Source organism: Megalobrama amblycephala, linkage group LG1 (assembly GCF_018812025.1).
Source record: "Megalobrama amblycephala isolate DHTTF-2021 linkage group LG1, ASM1881202v1, whole genome shotgun sequence".
Taxonomy (NCBI): Eukaryota; Metazoa; Chordata; class Actinopteri; order Cypriniformes; family Xenocyprididae; genus Megalobrama; species Megalobrama amblycephala.
The window spans coordinates 69,655,740-69,677,177 of record NC_063044.1 but is presented as its reverse complement, the minus strand read 5'-3'; the positions used below and the strand labels follow the sequence as shown (position 1 = coordinate 69,677,177).

Genomic DNA, 21,438 nt, shown 5'->3' with positions numbered 1-21,438 from the left:
CTACGGCTGGATGTAACCGATCGGAGAGAGTAGCCGCGTGCAGGCGGGGAGGAGCTGTAAACGGAGACATGAAGTCGGACACTTTCTGCTTCCCGTAGTGACACTCACGCTGCGTTTGCATACTTTATCACAGCTGAAGTGAAATAAATGCAATATTTGACTAATACACTGATGTTTCAGAGACCTTTTCATTCAAAACTTTATGTACTGCTTACAGCGTCTGTTTTTACAAGAATAAAGTTCAACATAAGCATATGTTATTTTAATAACAATGTAGTGGGGTCTTTGTTTTTTATCCGTTTTATTTTGATAAACATGACACAATACAACATCGCGACTACATGAAAAGAGCTTTAACTGTTATAAAAACACAGATTTTTGAGCATTAGTGGAGCTGAAGGCGTGACAATAAACACGAAACACACGTGATCATTGTCATGTGGTGAATCCGGCCAATCATGAAACAGCTGTGTCGTCATCAGAACTCGTGCAGCTCCTCTTGAGAAACTGCGCTGGCTAACTCAGGCGGCTGATCTCGAATCGCTCTTGTGGTACTTTAAAGCCATACGTCACAGTCACATGACGTCAGCGCTGTCTCAAGCCGGACAACATTTCTTACCGGCATGCACTGCTTCAAGTCAGCCGCCGATCGGTCTGTGCGGCGCTGCATCAAGTCGAACAAGCCTATTGACCCTAAGCACACAGCTAAAATAACGAAGGAGTGGCTTCACAACAACTCTGTGACTGTTCTTGAATGGCCCAGCCAGAGCCCTGACTTAAACCCAATTGAGCATCTCTGAAGAGACCTAAAAATGGCTGTCCACCAACGTTTACCATCCAACCTGACAGAACTGGAGAGGATCTGCAAGGAGGAATGGCAGAGGATCCCCAAATCCAGGTGTGAAAAACTTGTTGCATCTTTCCCAAAAAGACTCATGGCTGTATTAGATCAAAAGGGTGCTTCTACTAAATACTGAGCAAAGGGTCTGAATATTTAGGACCATGTGATATTTCAGTTTTTCTTTTTTAATAAATCTGCAAAAATGTCAACAATTCTGTGTTTTTCTGTCAATATGGGGTGCTGTGTGTACATTAATGAGGAAAAAAAAAAGAACTTAACTGATTTTAGCAAATGGCTGCAATATAACAAAGAGTGAAAAATTTAAGGGGGTCTGAATACTTTCCGTACCCACTGTTTAACACTATATAACCTGAGTGATAAAGAAAGTCATTATTTATCAGATCTACTGTATTTACAGGTGTCAGACAAGCTGTTTTAGATGATAAAAGTTCAGGGGGAGAATTTATGAATTATTTACAGACAGCTGATAAACAATCATTACATTAATTGTCTTGAGTTACTCACCGCTGACAGTCACAGTGAATCTCTTGTTTAAAGTCTGTTTGCTGCTGCTGATCTTCACTTTATAAACTCCAGAGTCTGTGATTCTGGTGTTTGTGATGGTCAGAGATCCGGTCTCATGATCCAGCTTCAGTCTGTCTCTGAATCTCTCATCAGTTTCATTATATAATCTTAGACTCTTGGCCTCTAGATCATGTTTAGCTATGAGTTTTCCTTCATCTCCAAACCTCCACACTATCAGCTCATCTCCGTGTGTTTCAGTATCAGTCTGAAGAGTGACAGGATCTCCCTCCGTCTCTGATACAATCTTCGTTTCACCTTTAAAAGCATCAATAACAGCTGGAGACTCTGCATGAGACAGATTCACAGATATTAAACATTAAACACAGTTACTGGCACTAGAATATTACCTTTAACAGTCAATTAATTTTTCATGGTTACTACAGAACCATATATTAAATAGTTTATGGTATTTATTTAATCTATTTTAAGTGCTAAATACAATTTTCCTTAAACATATTTCTTTAAGTGTATATTTTATCTGTGTTGATTGAATCTGCTCCCTCTATAGGCAAAAGCTTTTCTGTAAGATTGTTTTGTAAGATTTTTAGGCAGTTTAAATATCAGCTTAATTCATTTTAATTAATAAAAACTACAATAAACTTCAAAACATCTAATTATTCATAAATAAAAGTGTCCTCACCATAGACAGTAACTCTGAAATTCAAATATAAGGTCCCAGTGTTGTGGTTGATCTCTAGTTTATAAAGTCCAGTATGATTAGTTCTCATGTTTGTGATTGTCAGAGATCCAGTCTGATCCAGCTTCAGTCTGTCTTCGAACATCTCAGGGAGACTGGGATATGAAATGTCATTTCTATCGATTTGAGCAATGACTGAACGTGAATCTCTAAACCTCCACTTCATCCGATTAATTCCCTGTATTTTAGTAAGATCAGGCTTTAGAGTGACTGAATCTCCCTCCATCACTGCCTTCTCTTCATCTGTTTCAGCACCAAACACTCCTGCAGAACAAACACAAACAGTTTCTCAGAGATTAAACTCATAACACTGCTGCTCATGTTACTGAACAGAGTTCAACAGAAATCAATCTTGACTTATAAACAGTGGCGGCTCATCAGGGGAGGCACATCCTACCCAAAATTTTGAGGAGAAAATGCGAGAAAGGATGATTTAACGTTAATAAAATTCCCAGTTATTCGTTTAGTTTCATGTATCAGAATGTGTGTACTATTTTTTTGTTTGTAATTTCACCGCTGTAACACTATAACATGTTACTGAATTTAAAAACACAGCTGTTCTTTCACGAACGTGCCGAAGTCATTACAACTGCTAAGCCGATAGAGAAGGGGAGGGGGAGGCACATGAGCCAAGCTCGTCTTGTGTCTCAGTTTGTAAAAAATGAGCCAATCACCATTGAGTGTTTTACATTCAGCACTTATGAAAGTTGAGAAAAGATACATGGCAGGGGAGGCTAGCCTCACTTGGTATATCAATTATTGTAGAGATGTAAATGACGTAAATAGCGTGATATTAGTTTAGAACTGCTAACGCTGCGCTTATAATGTACAATGTATCTTAATTATGGAGAGAAGCGATACTGAATATTTGATCGCCAACAAATTTACCAAGCTTTCATTCAAACAGCACTGAGTCAATGATGTGACACTATTTTTTTGTCCATATAGTTTAAATTTAAAAGGGTTAAAATTGCAAAATAAATTACCAAATCACTTACATACATTCTCTTTTTTGAGGACCAAGTCTCAAATTTCTGGTTTTAATCAATTTTGAGAGAATATCTGGGGATTGATTGCAAAAATGTCAATGTGGTGTAACCATAAAAACTTAGTACCAAATAAATGATCTTGTTTAAAAAAGGTTAATTCTCAATAAAACACCATTTCAGTTAGTTTGGCATAATTACATTAGAACAATTTAATAGTAAATAAAAATAAATGGAAAACCATTGTTCTGAATATTATACATAATTTGGGGAAATAACATATTAACAAATAACATGTGAGTCAAGTCAAATTCCTGAAGTGTCAAGGTGGTGTAACCACCATTCAAGGAGCCATTTTGTTAATATTGTGCAAGAAGACCACGTGACAGGAAATTATATCACAGAGAATGACACCTGGTGACACTAACTGCTGCATGCAAAGGTTAGTAACTGTCTTTAAAATATGAGATAATGTGACATTTGTAGGGTATGGTCAGGTATTCTTAGGTATACAAATGGTATGACCCTGTGAATATATTGATAATTCATCATTATTATAAAAATGTGTATTAACTTTTTAACTTACAGTTGAAATATTTCCACCAAGGCCATGTGCTTACATAGGTCCATGACAATACCTGTCAAATTTGAAATGTCAAATGGTGTAACCGATTGTAATACTTCTATTGCAAGCCTTTCTGTTAGGGGCAAATTTAGTCAAAAATCATGTCACGTTTATGATGCTGATTAAAGATGTAACATAAATTAACCTACTATTTGGAACTATTTTTAAATGTTCAATGTTTTATTTTTTGAGAAAGTGGTGCTTTATCCACAAATGTATTATTAAAGCTCTGCAAGTCTAGGATAAAATAATTATGTTGCACATGTTTAGCTTTAAAGTATATTTCTATTACATTCACTTAAAATTAAAATCATGGAGCGATTGCTAATAAGAGACAAGCCCGACACATGTCTCGAGAACAGCGGAGCTTTAAATATGCCGCACTTGCCACTTCAGCTTCTTCGCAGCACTGTTTTATCATATTAGACACATTTGTGTGTTGAAAGTTGTTATAATGCTACACTGTGTGTTCGTTTGCACACTGCAGTCACCTAGATCCATATTAGGCATATTAAAACATGGTTATCACTGTAAATCAAGAAAATTAGATTTAAACAATAAGAATAAACGTGTTTAGCTATATAACATGATCAGTTTTCTGTTGATGAATGTATCCAAACAGTTGATCATCTGTCTAAAAAAAACACATAATATATTAAAGCATCTTTGGTGTTTCCATGGTTTCTACAAAATAAAACCGGAAACCGAGGGTAATGCTGGTATGATGTCATTGATAGGCAATGCACCCACACGGCTCGTGTCCTGGTTATAATTTCTTTTTTCTCTAGATTTAAACATTCTTGGAAACATCTGGGATAATATAAGTACACAAGTCAACAAAGTATATAACACTGTTCTAGCGTTTTTTGGATATTTTAATCCAAAAGTCTTACATATTGTGCATTTAACCAAAGACTACAATTCACATCTGTAAAGTACAATTCATTAAATTTCTAATATTTTATAATTAATATGACATAACAGAGCCCATTTTCCCCAATAGATAAATTGATATAGTTTCAAGCAAGGAAACAGTGGCTCTAGGGTTGTGCCGATGGACGATGATGGCTGACAGATATCATGATGCCACGCCCCCGCCCCGCTGTGAGTCGACACCATATGCTGATTTCACGCAGCCGCCATTTTGAAATCGAAAACGAGGCTCCGGTGGGAAGAAACCCGGAAGTATCGTATTGAATCACAGGAGAGTTACGAATGCGATGGCGTACTGTTGTGTACCAGGTTGTACATCATATCAACGGATAGAAAGTGATAAAAATTTATCTTTCATCGCTTTCCGAGTGACACAAAAGCCTGTCGTGAGTGAATTGTTAAAGTAAAACGGGATATTGCACCTCATTTTCAGGTAAGTGAAATAACTTAGCAAACAGTTAGCTGATACTAGCTTTCCAAGTTGCACACGTTTTGGATGGCCGTTATCAAAATAATTTACAGATTTTCTCATTAGATTACAGCAGAGGTGTAAAAAGTACTCAAAAATGTTACTCAAGTGAAAGTACAAGTACTGAGTGAAAATTTTACTCAATTAAAAGTAAAAGTATCTGGCCAGAATCATACTTGAGTAAAAGTAAAAAAGTACCACATTAAAAATGTACTTGAGTATTAAAAAAGTAAAAGTAACTGCAAAAATGAAAACTAGAGATTCTTGTTCAAGCTTTTAAAGGGTTAGTTCACCTAAAAATTAAAATTCTGTCATTTATTACTCACCCTCATGTTGTTCCACACCCATAAGACCTTTGTTCATCTTCAGAGCACAAATTAAAATATTTAGTTGAAATCCGATGGCTCCGTGAGGCCTCCATAGGAAGCAATGTCACTTCTTCTCTCAAGATCCATAAAGGTACTAAAAACATATTTAAATCAGTTCATGTGAGTACAGTGGTTCAATATTAATATTATAAAGCGACGAGAATATTTTTAGAGTGCCAAAATTAACAAAATAATGACTTATTTAGTGATGGCTGATTTCAAAACAATGCTTTATGAAGCATCGGATCATAAATGAATCAGCGTGTCGAATCATGATTCGGATCGTGTGTCAAACTGCCAACGGCTGAAATCACGTGACTTTGGCGCTCCGAACAGCAGATTCGATACACTGATTCATTTGTGCTCCGATGCTTCCTGAAGCAGTGTTTTGAAATCGGCCATCACTAAATAAGTCGTTATTTTGTTATTCTCGTGGCTTTATAATATTAATATTGAACCACTGTACTCACATGAACTGATTTAAATATGTTTTTAGTACCTTTATGGATCTTGAGAGAGGAAATGTCATCGCTGGCTATGAAGCATTGACATTGCTCCGATGACCATCGGATTTCAACTAAAATATCTTAATTTGTGTTCTGAAGATTAATGAAGGTCTTACGGGTGTGGAACTGCATGAGGGTGAGTAATAAATGACAGAATTTTCATTTTTGGGTGAACTAACCCTTTAATCTCTAAAAACATGAAGTGAATGAACCACATACAAGGTTTTATCCTGCTTTAAAACTTTTTGGCCTGGTTTCACAGACAGAGATTAGGCTAAGCCAGGATTAAGCCTTATTTCAATTAGGATATTTAAGTAGCTTTTATGAACATACCCTAGAAAAAAACATTACTGGTGTGCATCTTGAGACAAAACAATGGCACTGACATATTTTAAGATATGTCAGTACAAGTTGCTTTCAGTTAAAGCAGTTCAAACATGCATTTTAGTCTAGGACTAGCTTAAGCCTTGTCTGTGAAACCGGGGGTTTGTGTTTAATTGTATTTAATTATCAAACTATAAGACTGCTACCTAATGCCAGTATGCAACATGCTCCTCAAAGTTGCAAAATCTCGGATTTAACTTAAGCAGAAGCTGAGTGTCAAGCCTAGCTTTTTTGGGGCTAAAATCCTGCAGTGCCTGAAACACTGGTGTCTGAAACACAGGCCAGATATCCATCCGACTCTTTGCTGGCTTCATGTGTTGTTGGTTTCAAAGAAGCGAAAAAATCTTCATCATCAGATGAACTGTTGGCCACGGGTGCTCTTGTTGGCCATGGATACTCTTGATCCTGTGGCTGATTTTGGACTGTGTTTGCAGCTGTATATGTTTTATTTTACCAGTTGTGGAATCCAAACATTCATCCATCTGAGGTAATGTAGTTAGCCAACTTTATTGAGTATTTCCATTTTATGCAACTTTACACATTTATTAATAGTAAATTAAAAATTAATACATTTAAGATCATCATATTTGCAGCGAACAATATATTTCAGACCTTGTGGAGTAATAGTAATAATATTTAGGTCTGAATTGAAATAGGCTATATTAGATGTTTTAATGGATCACGCTACAAACATAATGATCTTATAATATATGATGCATTCCTGTGTCCGTTATCACATAATTCACACTTTTCTAGAGAGCAAAGGTTTTGTGAAGAAAGTGGAAGACTTAAACACAAAGTGTGTAAAATAAACTGTAAAAAGAATTTGATGATCACTAGTGATAGTATTTTATTCTGTGTTTTCATCATTCAGGTTGGATTTCAGCTTTAATGTAGGTTTTTTTTGTTGTTGTTGTTTTACAAAGCAGCTGATATCGCCATAGAAACTAGCGGACTGCCAAGTTGCTTTCACACCAAAATGGTGGAAACGCTGGGCGCCAGTGTTGCAATGTAATGTTCAATTGAGTGTCGCTTCTTGTTAGTGTATATTCTTTGAGGTCAAGGTCACTTCCAAAGGACCAATGAACATGTCTGACCAATTTCATGGAATGTGAAAACGAATCTCATTGAATATATAACGTTTAAATTAAACTGGGCATCAATGTGATGGTAATAGCAAGGGAAAATAGAATAATCTCCAAAAAATAAGTACTTTTTGACTGTAAATAAAATTGTAAGGAGTAAAAAGTACTTTTTTCTTAAAAAATGTAATCAAGTAAAAGTATTGATTTTTAATTGTACTCAAGTAAAAATCCCTAAAAATAATACTTAAGTACAGTAATCAAGTAACTCAAGTACTTTACACCTTACAAACAACACGAGAGTGTGCTCCAAAAATTTCACTCAGGACTGCATTGTTCGTTCACTCACGGGGTTGCATAACTGAAACGGGGAAGCGTGCTGACTTTGTTTACATGGTGCTGTGAACTCAAGCCTCGGAGGACACTTCAGAGGAATCAAGGGTGAGTTAACTTGTTTGATGAAATAATATGAATAATCTTAAAAAGACTGTTTGTTTGTTTTGTTATGAGAACATTTGTTTTAATAACCAAAATGTATACTCTTATGTTGCTTAAGCAAACTGACATTTATGTCAAACCGATAGATAGATAGATAGATAGATAGATAGATAGATAGATAGATAGATAGATAGATAGATAGATAGATAGATAGATAGATAGATAGATGATGGACGCTGATTGCTGTCATTTTTTACAGTTGCACATTTTTTTTCTATAATTTACAATGTATATATTTTTCAATTGGCGGCAATAGATATTTGATAGCTATTACAGGTTGTTTCAGGGTCAGTTTATGTAATGTGATGTGACAACTGTACAAAACAGTACAATATGAAGTGCCAAGACTGAAATCATGATTATGTTAATTTACAGTGTCTGTGATACTGAAACACTCGAGGAAGAAGAGGAGGACCACGATTCATTTCCTGGTCAGAACACAAGAGAAGAGTGAGTCATTATATCAGACCTAAGGGCAGGGGGAAAAAATTAAAGAAAATAAATTAAGCATGTAATTCATTGATGAAAATTAGAGCATGTAAACATATCTTATGACCTCCTTGATGGTTATTTTTGTTTTTCATCTAATTTTCTCTTCTTTCTTAATACGTTGATTTCACATAGTTACCATTTTGACATCGAAAGTGAGGCTCGAGTGGGAAGAAACCCCGAAGGTAAACAACAATGCCTTGTACTACCAACCTATAACTGCTGCCACGATTTACGATCTTAGATGTGGAAAAATGGGCCGAGGATGGATGTCGAATCCCACAAGCTGTTTTGTTAAAAGGATACAGCAACTGGATTGAGGGTTACCTCACTGATATTGAAGGTAAGGTTAATATTTCACAAAGCTAAATAAGCTAGAGAGATACCTCTGCCTTACCATGTGAAATACATTCTTTTTTGTTTGCCTATGTTATTTTGTTTTTACTAAACATCAGCAGGACATTTGATGTTAACATGCATCTCAATTTTTTTTTAAATGTTTGCAGTCAGGAAAAGTGAGTCAGGCTGTGTTGTGAGGGCAAGGGCATTTCGCTCACTGCGAAAAAATGATGCCCCATACATGGTTCAGGTAAAGGTTACATGAGTTTAAGTTCAGAAGTTCAGGCACTAGTTCAAGTGCCAAAGTTCGGTTCTCCTTTTTTCTCCTTTCTGACTTTCTGAATTAATCACCTTTTTTTGCAATGAGACTGGTTGTAGGAGGACTGGACAATTTGACACCTGTATGTGTGTGTGTATATACACGTGTCAAATTGTCCGATGATAGATAGATAGATAGATAGATAGATAGATAGATAGATAGATAGATAGATAGATACGCACATATATAGTCAGGGTTCCCGCATGGTCTTAAAAAGTCTTAAAAAGTCTAAAATTCTGAACTTTAAATTTAAGGCCTTAAAAAGTCTTAAAAACGGCCAGATTTTCATCCGAGGTCTTAAATTTCATTTAGTCAGGTCTAAAATTTTTTTTTACCCATTTCCAGAAACGTTACCTGCTGAAAGTTATTACAAAGTAGCAAAAAAGTGGCGAGTCGTAGTTCTTTCTGGGGTATATTGGTGTTGGTATGTACGCGGTGATAAAACTACAAATCCCGTGATAAATGCAATACCTGCCCGCGAAATACGTCTGCGTCTCCTCAGAGTTACTTTCAACGAGACATGGCTAATCACAGCGATTTCTGCTGTTGGTTACAAGCGGTACCCAGCTCCATGTACGAGGCTCACTGCAAACTTTGCAACAAAAAAAATCAATCAGGTACTCTGGGTGTGAAGGCGCTGGAGTCACACGCCAGAGCGGAGAAACACAAGCTAGCCGCAAAATGCCTTCAGCGGACTCGGCCAATTAGCCTCACCACTGCCGTCGTCCTACTCAATTCCTGGTCCCTCTGGTCTCCAGCGCAATATCATCGTAGCTCCGTCGAACAACCTTCGGGGTACTTTTGGATCGACTGACACATCGAAAGCCAAGGTGCTTTGGATACTACACACAGTGACTAAACGCCACTCATTTAATAGCAACAGTGAGATTAGCGATCTCTTCCAAGTGATGTTCCCTGATTCAGTATTCCCGAAGACGTACTGCGGGCCCAACAAGATCACTTATGTGGAGAGATTTGGATTGGGGGAGTTTATAAAGGGGGAATTGATTCGTACTCTTACTGGGCCGTATGTCGTAATGTTCATGAAAGCCAAAATCAGACCACCAGGACCAAGCAGCTTGACGTCCACGTTCGTTTCTGGAACAATGGAATTGTTAAGTCGAGGTACCTGGGCTCACAGTTCATGGGACAGTGCGGGACACACACACACACACATCAGATAATGTTAGATAGATAGATAGATACTCTAATTATCCCAAGGTAAGTATCTATCTATCTATCTATCTAACATGGATTAACGTTATCTGGGGTGTGTGTGTGTGTGTGTGTGTGTGTGTGTGTGCTACATTGGTTGTTACATGGGTTGGAGTAGCCTGTTCAATCTCTATTAGGCTATTAATATTCTGTTTTGTAATGTAAATAAATATGAGATGAAATCTATTCTATTTGAGGGCAAGTTTGTTTTAGCCTATTTTTATTTTGGGCCTAAGGTTTTGGGCATTTGGCACATTGTGGTGTGTGGAAGGTTACTAATGTGATTGCTTTATCTGTAAATTAAATTAATGCTTTTTCAATGACTGAATTCATTGAAATAAAATGATTTTTTTCAGAATTTCTTTGATTTGAATATTTTTTGGTAGTGCGTCGTGTAGGTCTTAAATTTCAATCTTTATGGTCTTAAAATGTCTTAAAAAGGTCTTAAATTTGACTTACTGAAACCTGCATGAACCCTGATAGTGTGTGTGCATAATTATGCAAGTCGATACTCTAAGGATATTGTTTCCTACAACCAGGACCAAAGTTTGAGTGTTCCTTGACTTCCCACAACTTGCTGGACCTTTTATATTGTCTTTACTTTGAATAAATACTTATTCATCTATTTTCTTTATTTTCAGATGGAATTTCCATCTGACAGTGCCTTTGTCATCGGACATTCAGAATGCAACTGCAAAGCTGGCCTGGGTCACTGCAATCATCAAATTGGGCTACTGTATATCCTGGCACACTATATCAAATTAGAATATAAGTTAGTAAAACCTCCCTGCCACAGACATGGCATATTCCCTCATGTTGTATGGGTCTAACCCCTAAACCTATTAATACAGTTAAAATATCAAAATTGAAGCCACCAACAGCTAATCCACCTCAAACCACCTACAAAAGATCTAGTCATGGAATCATACCTAATATGTATTGTCCTATTTCAACCCCTCTACCAAGTGATCAGTTTGCTAATGACCTTCATGAACACCTTGCTAAAATTGGAAGCAACAGCCAAATGTACAAATTGCTGCAGACATCGAAGACATACCCAGTGGACAAAATTGAAACTGAATTCGGACAGCTGCCTCATGGATCAGCATTGACCTACCAGGTCGTCGGGTTACCCACCACCTCCACTGATCCCTACCCACCTTTTCCTCTCCCACCACAACCGGGCACTTATTCAACAGCTCTGAGAGAAAAAGAGAGCACTTTTTATGGTGGTATGACTGTTACTCTTTCTGATTCTCAGGCACTAGAAAAAGAAACAAGGGGACAGAGCAACAGTAAGATGTGGCACCGCGTTCGTTTCCAGCGTCTGACTTCATCCAATTTTAAGCGAATAGCCTCACGAGTTGCAGACTTTAACAGCCTTGCCACAGGTATGCAGAAGCAGAAACAGTCAGTTCAGACAAAGGCAATGAAGAGAGGGCTGGAACTGGAGTCCGATGCAGCTGCGCAATATGAGCAGATAACCACCAATCACGTTTACCCTTGTGGCTTTGTTATAAATCCCCATGCACCACATTTAGGCACGTCTCCTGATTGGAAGGTGGTTGACAGCCCTGGTGCTCTGGGGTTACTTGAAATCAAATGCCCTGATGTAGACAGTGTCCTAGAGTGCAAGTACCTCTCTGTAAGAGCAGATGGTATGCTTACTCTCAAAACCAGCCATGAATACTATTATCAGATGATTGGACAAATGGGAATCACAGGGATGGCATGGTGTGACTTTTTTTGTCAAAACCAGAACGGACTTCCACCTGGAACACATTCACTTTGATGGAGAGAAATGGGAGTCAGTAAAAACTAATTTGGACTCGTTCTTTTTTAACTACTGGCTGCCCAACCTGTGCTTATAAACCCAGGAATATCACGCACACACACACACACACACACACACACACACACACACTTACTCCAAACATGCAATGCACACTAGGGCTGGGCGATATATCGCATGCAATTGTCACGCGCATTTCGTCAGTAAAGCCGGTTCCCTGATTACCGCTAAATCGCCATCACCTGCTTTCAAATGGAGCGGCATTTAATAGACAGAGCCGTAGATCACTGACAAGCTACGCAATATCGCGTTCATATCGCAGATGAATCGCCTTCGATAATGAACGCGATATTGCGTCGCTTGTCAGTGAACTACGGCTCTGTCTATTAAATGCCGCTCCATTTGAAAGCAGGTGATGCCGATTTAGCGGTAATCAGGGAACCGGCTTTACTGACGAAATGCGCGTGACAATTGCATGTGATATATCGCCCAGCCCTAATGCACACATTACATAAGTTGGTAACACTTTATAATAATGGTCCGTCATTAATAAGTAACTATGCAGGAAGTAATGCAGGACTAATGAGTAGTTCTACATTAACACTTCAGCTACTACTATTAACTAATATAGAAACAAGCTTAACTAATCAGTAAGTATTATCAATTTAGGACTAAGATAGTTCCTTATTAGTTTATCAATAATTACCTAAAGAGATTACCATCATTAATAACTATTAACTAACGGACAAACTGTAAAGAACATTATCGTGTGTCTGAGATGTAATCAGTCATCATTTGTACTCTGAATATAGTCATAAAATGCACCATTAATTACTCAAATGTTACATAGTCACTATGCAGGAGCTACTAGTGATCAGAACCAGTGAAAAACATCTTTTTTACTTTAAAATAATGGTGCAGATCACTAGTAGTTCTTGAAGAATGACTAGTTACTTGATTAATTAGTGATGCATTTTATGACCACGTTGAGAGTAAAAAAGGACAATCTTCAAGAACTACTAGTGATCTGCACCATTATTTTAAAGTGAAAAAGATGTTTTTCACTGGTTCTGATCACTAGTAGTTCCTGCATAGTGACTATGTAACACATGTCTCAGACACTTTAATGTTGTGATTAGTAATTAACTAGTAATTCTTTATAATTTCTCATAGTTACCTATTAGTTATTAATGATGCTAATCTCATTCTCTAATTATTGATTAGCTAATAAGGAACTATCTTAGTACTAAATGTGATATTACTTACTGATTAGTTAGGGTTGTTTCTACATTAGTTAATAGTAGTAGCTGAAGTGTTATTGTAGTACTACTCATTAGTCCTGCATTACTTACTGCATAGTTACTTATTAATGATGGACCATTATTCTAAAGTGTTACCAATAAGTTTTAATTAAGTATTTGTACAGTTTTAGAACAACTCATTTCTACATTTAAAGAAAATGAATTCCAATTATTGTGCAAAAATATAGTTTCATTTATAAATTAATTTCACTGTAAATAGTCTAAAGTATGAAATTTATGTACAGTTGTAGAACATATTTACATATATAGAAATGTATAAATTTGTTCCAATGTATATTTTCTATCTACTGTACAAATTATAACATTAAATCAAAGTAACAACATTTAAATGACTTATTGTTTTTGTTAAAAAAAAAAAAAAAAAAAACTAACCTAAAATGTCTGTTTTTGGGATTAAAGGAATATTTCACCCGGAAATAAAAACTTGGGCAACCCGAGATGTACATGAGTTAGTTTTTTCATTAGAACAGATTTGGATAAATTCAGCATTACATCACTTGCTCACCATTGGATCCTCTGCAGTGAATGGATGCCATGAGAAGCAGAAAGCTGCATGTTTGGATCCATTCACTGCAGAGGATCCACTGGTGGAGAAAGTGATGTAATGCTGAATTTATCCTAATCTGTTTCGATGAAGAAATAAGATAATCTACATCTTGGATTGCCTGAGGGTGAGTAAATTTTAAGAAATTTTTTGGGGTGAAACTTTCCTTTAAAATAGAGGTCCTTGGAAATTTGTCAGTAGAGCACAAACAGTCCACATCTGGTTGACTGAACCACACCGTGAAAGAGGTAGGACACCATCAAAAATGTGATATTCTTTGATGCGTCTGATAGTCCTCTCTACATGTATCTGCAAGTGGGCAAGGGTGTGTGCAGTTTCATCTTTACTGAATTGTCCGCTTGGCCCTGTGAAAGTTGGGGTTACAAGACTGACATCTATGTCAGCAAGGAGGTCTCTGATAAGAAAGCCCTTATCAGCCATTACTTCATCACCTGGCTCAAGGAGTTTTAGAATGCCTGACTCTTTGGTGATTTCCTTGTCAGAGATGGAGCCAGTGTATAGGTTGCTTACAAAGCTAACTGACCCAAACAATCCTGAATGAAACAGCCCCTCCTAACTTTACTTTTATGAATGTCTGCAGAGCTGTTAGGAGAGGTGGAGGTGTTGCTGCTCTATTTAAAGATGTCTATCAATGCAAGCAAGTGTCATTTGGTGATTACTTGTCTTTCGAATACTTGGGTATTGTATTAAAAGGTGCTCCTCGCATTCTACTTATAGTTATCTACAGGCCTCCAAAATACTCTCCAGCCTTTGTGGAGGACTTTACAGAACTGTTATCAGCAATTTCCTCAGAGTTTGACTGTTTTGCTATTACTGGGGACTTTAACATCCACATAGAAAATGCAGAATCCAATATGGCAAAAGAAATCATAACTGTTTTGAATACTTTTGATCTGACTCAGCATGTACATGGACCTACACACAATCGTGGACACATTCTAGATTTAATTATCAGTAAGGGTCTAAACATTTCATCCATTGTCATTAAGGATGTAGCGCTATCTGATCATTTCTGTATTTTCTTTGAAATATTGATCTATCCGACTGTTGAAGCTAGATCTGTCTCGGTCAAAAAGCGATGCTTAAATGAGAACACTAGTGCACTGTTTATTAAGGCTATATCTTTAACACCAAGTGTAACAGGGTTAATAATGTTGCTGTAAAATGTTATGACTTTCACCAAAATTTCTGTGTTTTTGTTCATTTATTAATTGTTTGTAAAATGAGACTTGGACTTAGTATTTGTTAATTTCCTTGTGGCAGTGATATTGTGACATTAGTGGGTCATTTGTCTTATTTGTGAAACTTGTTGAATCACGCCCCCTGTTTTAGACATGAGTGTAAATCCCAGCAGAGAAGTTTATCTGATGCTGAGAGGTGGTAGATGCATGAGTGTAAATGCCCACTGTCGAAAAAGGATATATGTTTCTCCTTGTTGTGTTACAGTAAACATCGCATGAAACGCAGTTCTCTGTGTCCGCCTGTGATTCACGTGCAGCCGGATGAGAAGCGTTACACTGGTGCCGTGACTCGTCGCATCACAAAGATCCGCATGACGCAGATCGCCGAGTGGTTGCTGAAACGTCATATTTTCATCGCGGAATCGAGAAGACTGGAATAATAGTAGATCGGTTGGTCGTTCCTTTTACACTCTGAACAGTTTTTTTTTTTTTTTTAATTTTTATTTTATTTTAAGTCAAGTGAAACATTTGATGAACATTTGACTCATTTTGAACTTGAATCATTTCATTTTGAACTTTGGACTCATTTTGAACTTGAATCATTATGAACATTTGACTCATTTTGAACTTTGGACTCATTTTGAACTTGAATCATTATGAACATTTGACTCATTTTGAACTTTGGACTCATTTTGAACTTGAATTATTTTGAACATTTGACTTATTTTGAACTTTGGACTCATTTTGAACGTGAATCGTTTTGAACATTTGACTCATTTTGAACTTGAATCATTTTGAACATTTGACTTATTTTGAACTTTGGACACCTTGAATTTCAGACTCAATTTGAATTTAGGATTCAAATCACAATGCATTAGTGATCTAACCTTAATCTGTTTCATACAGGTTAGTGTTAATTTAGTTTTTATTTGTGAGTATATATATATATATATATATATATATATATATATATATATATATATATATATATATATATATTTTTTTTTTTATCCCCTCTCATCCATTTTGAAATAATGGCTGAGAAATTTCCTTCAGATTATGATTCTACTAGCCCATTTATCCCTAGAGGGAGAGGTGTTTTGCTTCCTGGGTTGAATAATAGTGGCTTGCCACGCAGCGAGTCATTTTGTGGAGAGATTGGAAATCTTCAGTCTATGAGTGATAGTGAAAGGGGTATAGGGCGTGGTCATACCACGACTAATCCGACAATGAGGACCATCTTTGGGGGATGGGCCTTTTGTTTCCACTCCAAGAGCTGATAATACAGAACATGCATTGCAACAGTTGACAGATATGATGGGTAGACTTGGAACCCAAATAGGTGATTCGATCATGGCAAGACTTGCTGAGACTGGAGTTATAAATGCTAATTGTAACTCGCAAAACAGCAGACATGTGGGCTCGGATTTTGTCAGACAAGATACACCTCAGGTCACAGTACATGTTAAAGCAGACAGGGAACCAGTGATGTTTAAAGGTGACGGTTCTGATAAATACTCTGTCTGTGATTGGATTGAGTTGACAAAATCCCAACTAAATAAACAGAAGTGCCCAGTATCCGATCAAGCTGACGAGATACTTTCGAGACTAATGGGCAAAGCGAGGGACATCGTGAAAATTGGGTTGAGGAGTGATGTTTCTCTGGATGTGGTACGCAACCCTGAAATTATCTATTCCATACTGCTCAAATACTTCAGCGATGCTTCTTCGTGTTTGCCTCTGGCTGATTTTTATTCCACATGTCCAGAGCCAAAAGAAAATCCAGTTGATTACTGGATTAGACTTAACAAAGCAGCTGATTTGGCTGAAGAAGGGTTGCGCAGACAGGGTAGAGTTATGGGATAACTTTAGCATGGAAGTGGCGCGTATGTTCGTGAAACACTGCCCTGACCCTGAGTTGTCATGCCTTTTTAAATGCAAGTCAATTGATGAGTGGAATGCGAGAGACATCCAGCGGAGGCTGGATGATTACCAGAGAGAAAAAAGAGCACCATTGAGACATGCTAGTCCTCATCTTCGAAACCTTGCTGCTGTCGTCCAGTGCAATGACCCACCACAGTCATTTGAACTTTGTGAATCTAATACACAGACAAGCTGTTCCAACGTTCCTCTACCTACACAAAGTCAGCTAGGTGGTGCTCATTGTACTGACACAGTCACCTCCATGGCACAAAATGTGCGGAAGCCAGATGGGGAAATCTTTAGCCGAATGATGAGTATGCTTGAACAAGTGCTCGAGAAAGTGGCGCAAAATAGCAATGCTCATATTTCACACAGTGCTGATTTTAGACAGGGCGATGGAGTGAGAATATGTGATGTCTGTAAAGCACGAACCCATTCCACCAAAACTCACTGTCTTAGAGAGAGGCTATGTTTCTCTTGTTTTTCTTCAGGTCACACACACAATACGTGTCCACGCAGAGTGCCTGCCCAGCGCAGTCAGACTGGGGGAAACTAATTAGACCCATATATGGTGGGGGGGTGTACGGGTCTAGGTAGCAACTCCCATATGACTGATGTTGATGTTGAAGCTGCGACTACGCTGCCCAAAGACTTTCGTGATTCAACTGAAAATGTAATTGTACAGAACACCAACACAATATGCAGAAGCAACAGTTTGTTTTACACACCAGTCATCGTGGGGAACAAGTTAACTCTTGGTGGCATGCTCGATAGCGGTTCGATGGCTTGTACAATGAGTGAAAATGCAGAGGCCAAACTCTTCGATGCTGGTGTGTTGAAAAAAGAGAATGAGTCCAATTTTAATGTATTTCTGATAGGCTGTGGTGGCAGTCGAGTAAAGCCTAAATCTGCTTATGATGTTGAAATGGAAGTGTATGGCTGTAAGATCATTGTTCCTACTCTGGTTGTTCATGGCCAACTGGATGACCTTATAATAGGGACAAATGTAATCAAACATGTGATCCATCAGTCTAAGCGTTGTCCTGCCTACTGGAAAGCATTGTCTCATCCATGTTTGAATGCTGATTTAGAATCTGAACAGTTTCTTTCTATGTTAGCAGGAGTGGAACGTTGGAAGGGTGGGGAAATTCCAGATAAGATTGGAACAGTCAGATGTACTGCGGCAGTGTGCCTAGAACCCGGCCGTGAATACCTGCTGTGGGGAAAGTTGGATAAGTCTAGTGCTATTTCGCCAGGTAGTACTGTGATAACCGAACCTACCACTTCCAGGTCAGCTCCCAGACATGTATTAGTGGCTAGACTTGTCACTCCTTTGTGGGGTGATGGGTGGATACCACTGAAGCTCATTAACATGTCTCATCAGCAAATACTGCTGAGACGCAATGCAAAGATTGCTGATGTGTTTGCATGTGTGGCACTTGAAGATATGGAAGATGTTGTACCTGTCAGTAAAGATGTTCCTCTGTTGAGCTATTCTCAGGTGACTGACTCCACATCAAGCCAGGGTGGAGGGGTAAATGAGTTAAATGAGCAGCTGCTACGTGTTGGTCTGGGTGAGCTGGACATTAACTCATGTGAGGTTCCTGTAGGTTGTAAGAAACAACTTCTGGATCTTGTTTTGCGGTATGAGGATATTTTCTCCCGCCATCATCTTGATTGTGGTAAGGCTGAGGGATTCATGCACAGAATTCACCTTACTGATACCAGACCCTTTCGCTTGCCGTACCGGAGAGTGCCTCCGAGTCATTATCAGGTTCTTCGCAAAGTACTTAATGAGATGGAGGAGAGAGATATAATTCGAAAGTCAACCAGTGAATTTGCCTCTCCACTGGTGCTGGTTTGGAAAAAGAATGGGGACCTGCGCATCTGCACTGATTTTCGGTGGCTGAATAAAAGAACATCCAAAGATGCATACCCGCTTCCCCACCAAGCGGATTGCTTGGCTGCACTAGGTGGTAATTGTTTGTTCAGCACCATGGATCTCACATCGGGGTTTTACAATATGCCCTTGCATGTTGATGACAGGAAATATTCAGCTTTCACGACCCCGATGGGGCTGTACGAATATAACCGTCTTCCACAGGGGTTATGTAATAGTCCTGGTAGTTTTATGAGAATGATGACAGCAATTTTTGGTGATCAGAATTTCTTAAGCCTACTCTGTTATCTTGATGATCTTCTTGTTTTTGCCCCTAATGAGAAGACTGCTTTGGAGCGGCTAGACATGGTCTTTAGTAGATTGCGTGGACACAACTTGAAGCTGTCACCAAAGAAATGTTTTTTTCTCAGGAAGTCAGTTAAGTTTCTAGGACACATAGTTGATGAGACGGGTGTCTCTACTGACCCTTGTAAAGTAGAGAGCATTGCAAGAATGACTTGCACTGATCTGATGGAACAGGATGGCATGACTCAGAGTCAAAAACATATAAGATCATTTCTTGGCATGGTAAATTATTATCAACATTTCATACCCAAGTACTCATCCATTGCTAGACCTCTCTTTGAGTTGCTTACAGGGCAGACAAGAAAATCTAAAGGTGGTTGGAGGTTGAAGCGATCTTCACAGGGCCATAAGCGGAGTCGTGAACACTGGACTGATGACCATGTTAGAGCCTTTGAGATGCTGAAATCGTCCTTGCTTAATAGTGTGGTTCTGGCACATCCAAACTTTGATCAGCCTTTTATGCTTTCCACTGATGCTTCGTTGGATGGCCTTGGGGCTGTTCTTTCTCAAGTGCAACAGGGCGACACTATTGCTAGGCCTATTGCATTCGCTAGTAAATCGCTGTCTCGGTCTCAGAGAAACTATCCTGCTCATAGACTAGAATTTCTGGCTTTAAAATGGGCAGTGTGCGACAAGTTTAGCCATTGGCTAAGAGGTAATAAATTCACTGTCTGCACTGATAATAATCCGCTGACCCATATCATGACGAAGCCAAAATTGGACTGTTGCGAGCAGCGATGGGTGGCGAAGTTAGCCAGCTATGATTTCGACATTAAGTATGTCCCAGGTTCTCAGAATTCAGTTGCTGATGCTTTAAGCCGTGTGCCTTTTGTGAACGTGGGACACAGGTTGCTGAATGAATCGTTTGATCATCTTAGGTGCAATATGAAAGAGATGTCTGATGCCTCTGTTCAAAATGCTTTTAGGCAGGCAGCGAGTGGTACTGACAAATTCACTCATGCTGATTCTGTTGTCCAGAATTTTACATTAGTGCCAAGTGATGTTGTTTCAGCAGTCTTGCAGTCTCACAATGAGTGGGAAGCTGGTGCTCGGGTACGCGCTCTGACGGCTTTGCAGAATTTGCCCCAGATTGTTGATGCTGACTTTGACTTTTTCCCTGCATACACAGCGAGCGAACTTTGTGGTAAACAACGCAGTGACAAGATTCTCTCTCGTGTTTTGGAGTATGTTGAGAGATGCCGTAGGCCCTCTAGGAGAGAGAGAGCGAAAGAGCCTGCTGCAGTTGTAAGATATTTGAAGCACTGGGAAAAACTTAAGATTATTGATGGGGTGCTTTACAGAGTGTCTAGAGACAACTTGTTGAAGACGAAGCGGTTTCAGTTTGTTGTGCCAGACTCTCTCAGAGCTGAGGTAATGAAGGGCACTCATGACCACGCTGGTCATCAGGGTCAGTTCAGAACCCTCAGCCTGGTGAGACAACGGTTTTTTTGGTTGCATTTCGATAGGGATGTGCGTGAATATGTACGCCATTGCCAGCGATGTGTTGTAAGCAAAACTGTTGAACCCGATGGTAGAGCCCCTCTGGTAAATATACAGTCCGGCAAGCCTCTGCAGATTGTCTGCATTGACTTCTGGTCAGCTGAAAATTCGCAGAACAAATCCGTCGATGTCCTTGTTGTGACTGATCACTTTACTAGACTGGCTCAGGCCTTACCATGTAAAAATAAGTCGGCCAAGGAGGTAGCCAGGGTTTTATGGGATAAATACTTCTGTATCTATGGGTTTCCGGAGAGAATTCACTCTGATCAAGGCGCTAGTTTCGAAAGTAACCTTATCAGTGAACTACTCAGAGTTTCAGGTGTAAAGAAGTCCCATACAACCCCATATCACCCGATGGGAAATGGTGCTGTTGAACGTTTCAACAGGACACTTGGTGGTATGATTCGCGCATTGCCTCCTGGTGAGAAACATGAGTGGCCGAGACGGTTACAGACTCTTATCTTCATGTATAATTGCACAGTGCATGAGACGACGGGGTTTGCACCCTTTTATCTCATGTTTGGGAGGGTCCCCCATCTACCTGTAGACATGATGTTTCGAAGTGTTTTGTGTG

At 38.7% G+C, this 21,438-nt stretch overlaps 1 protein-coding gene across 5 annotated transcripts in view; it reads right to left on the bottom strand.

The window, feature by feature from the left end:
* Positions 1-21,438, bottom strand: part of LOC125246458 — a 140,655-nt gene that overhangs the window by 105,450 nt on the left and 13,767 nt on the right. For all 5 annotated transcript variants that reach the window (XM_048157433.1, XM_048157440.1, XM_048157457.1 and 2 more), the window contains 2 exons: positions 2,067-2,387; positions 1,367-1,711 (listed from right to left, as the gene is read on the bottom strand). In XM_048157433.1, coding sequence (XP_048013390.1) covers positions 1,367-1,711; positions 2,067-2,387 — 666 coding nt within the window. The remainder of the gene's footprint in view (positions 1-1,366; positions 1,712-2,066; positions 2,388-21,438) is intronic.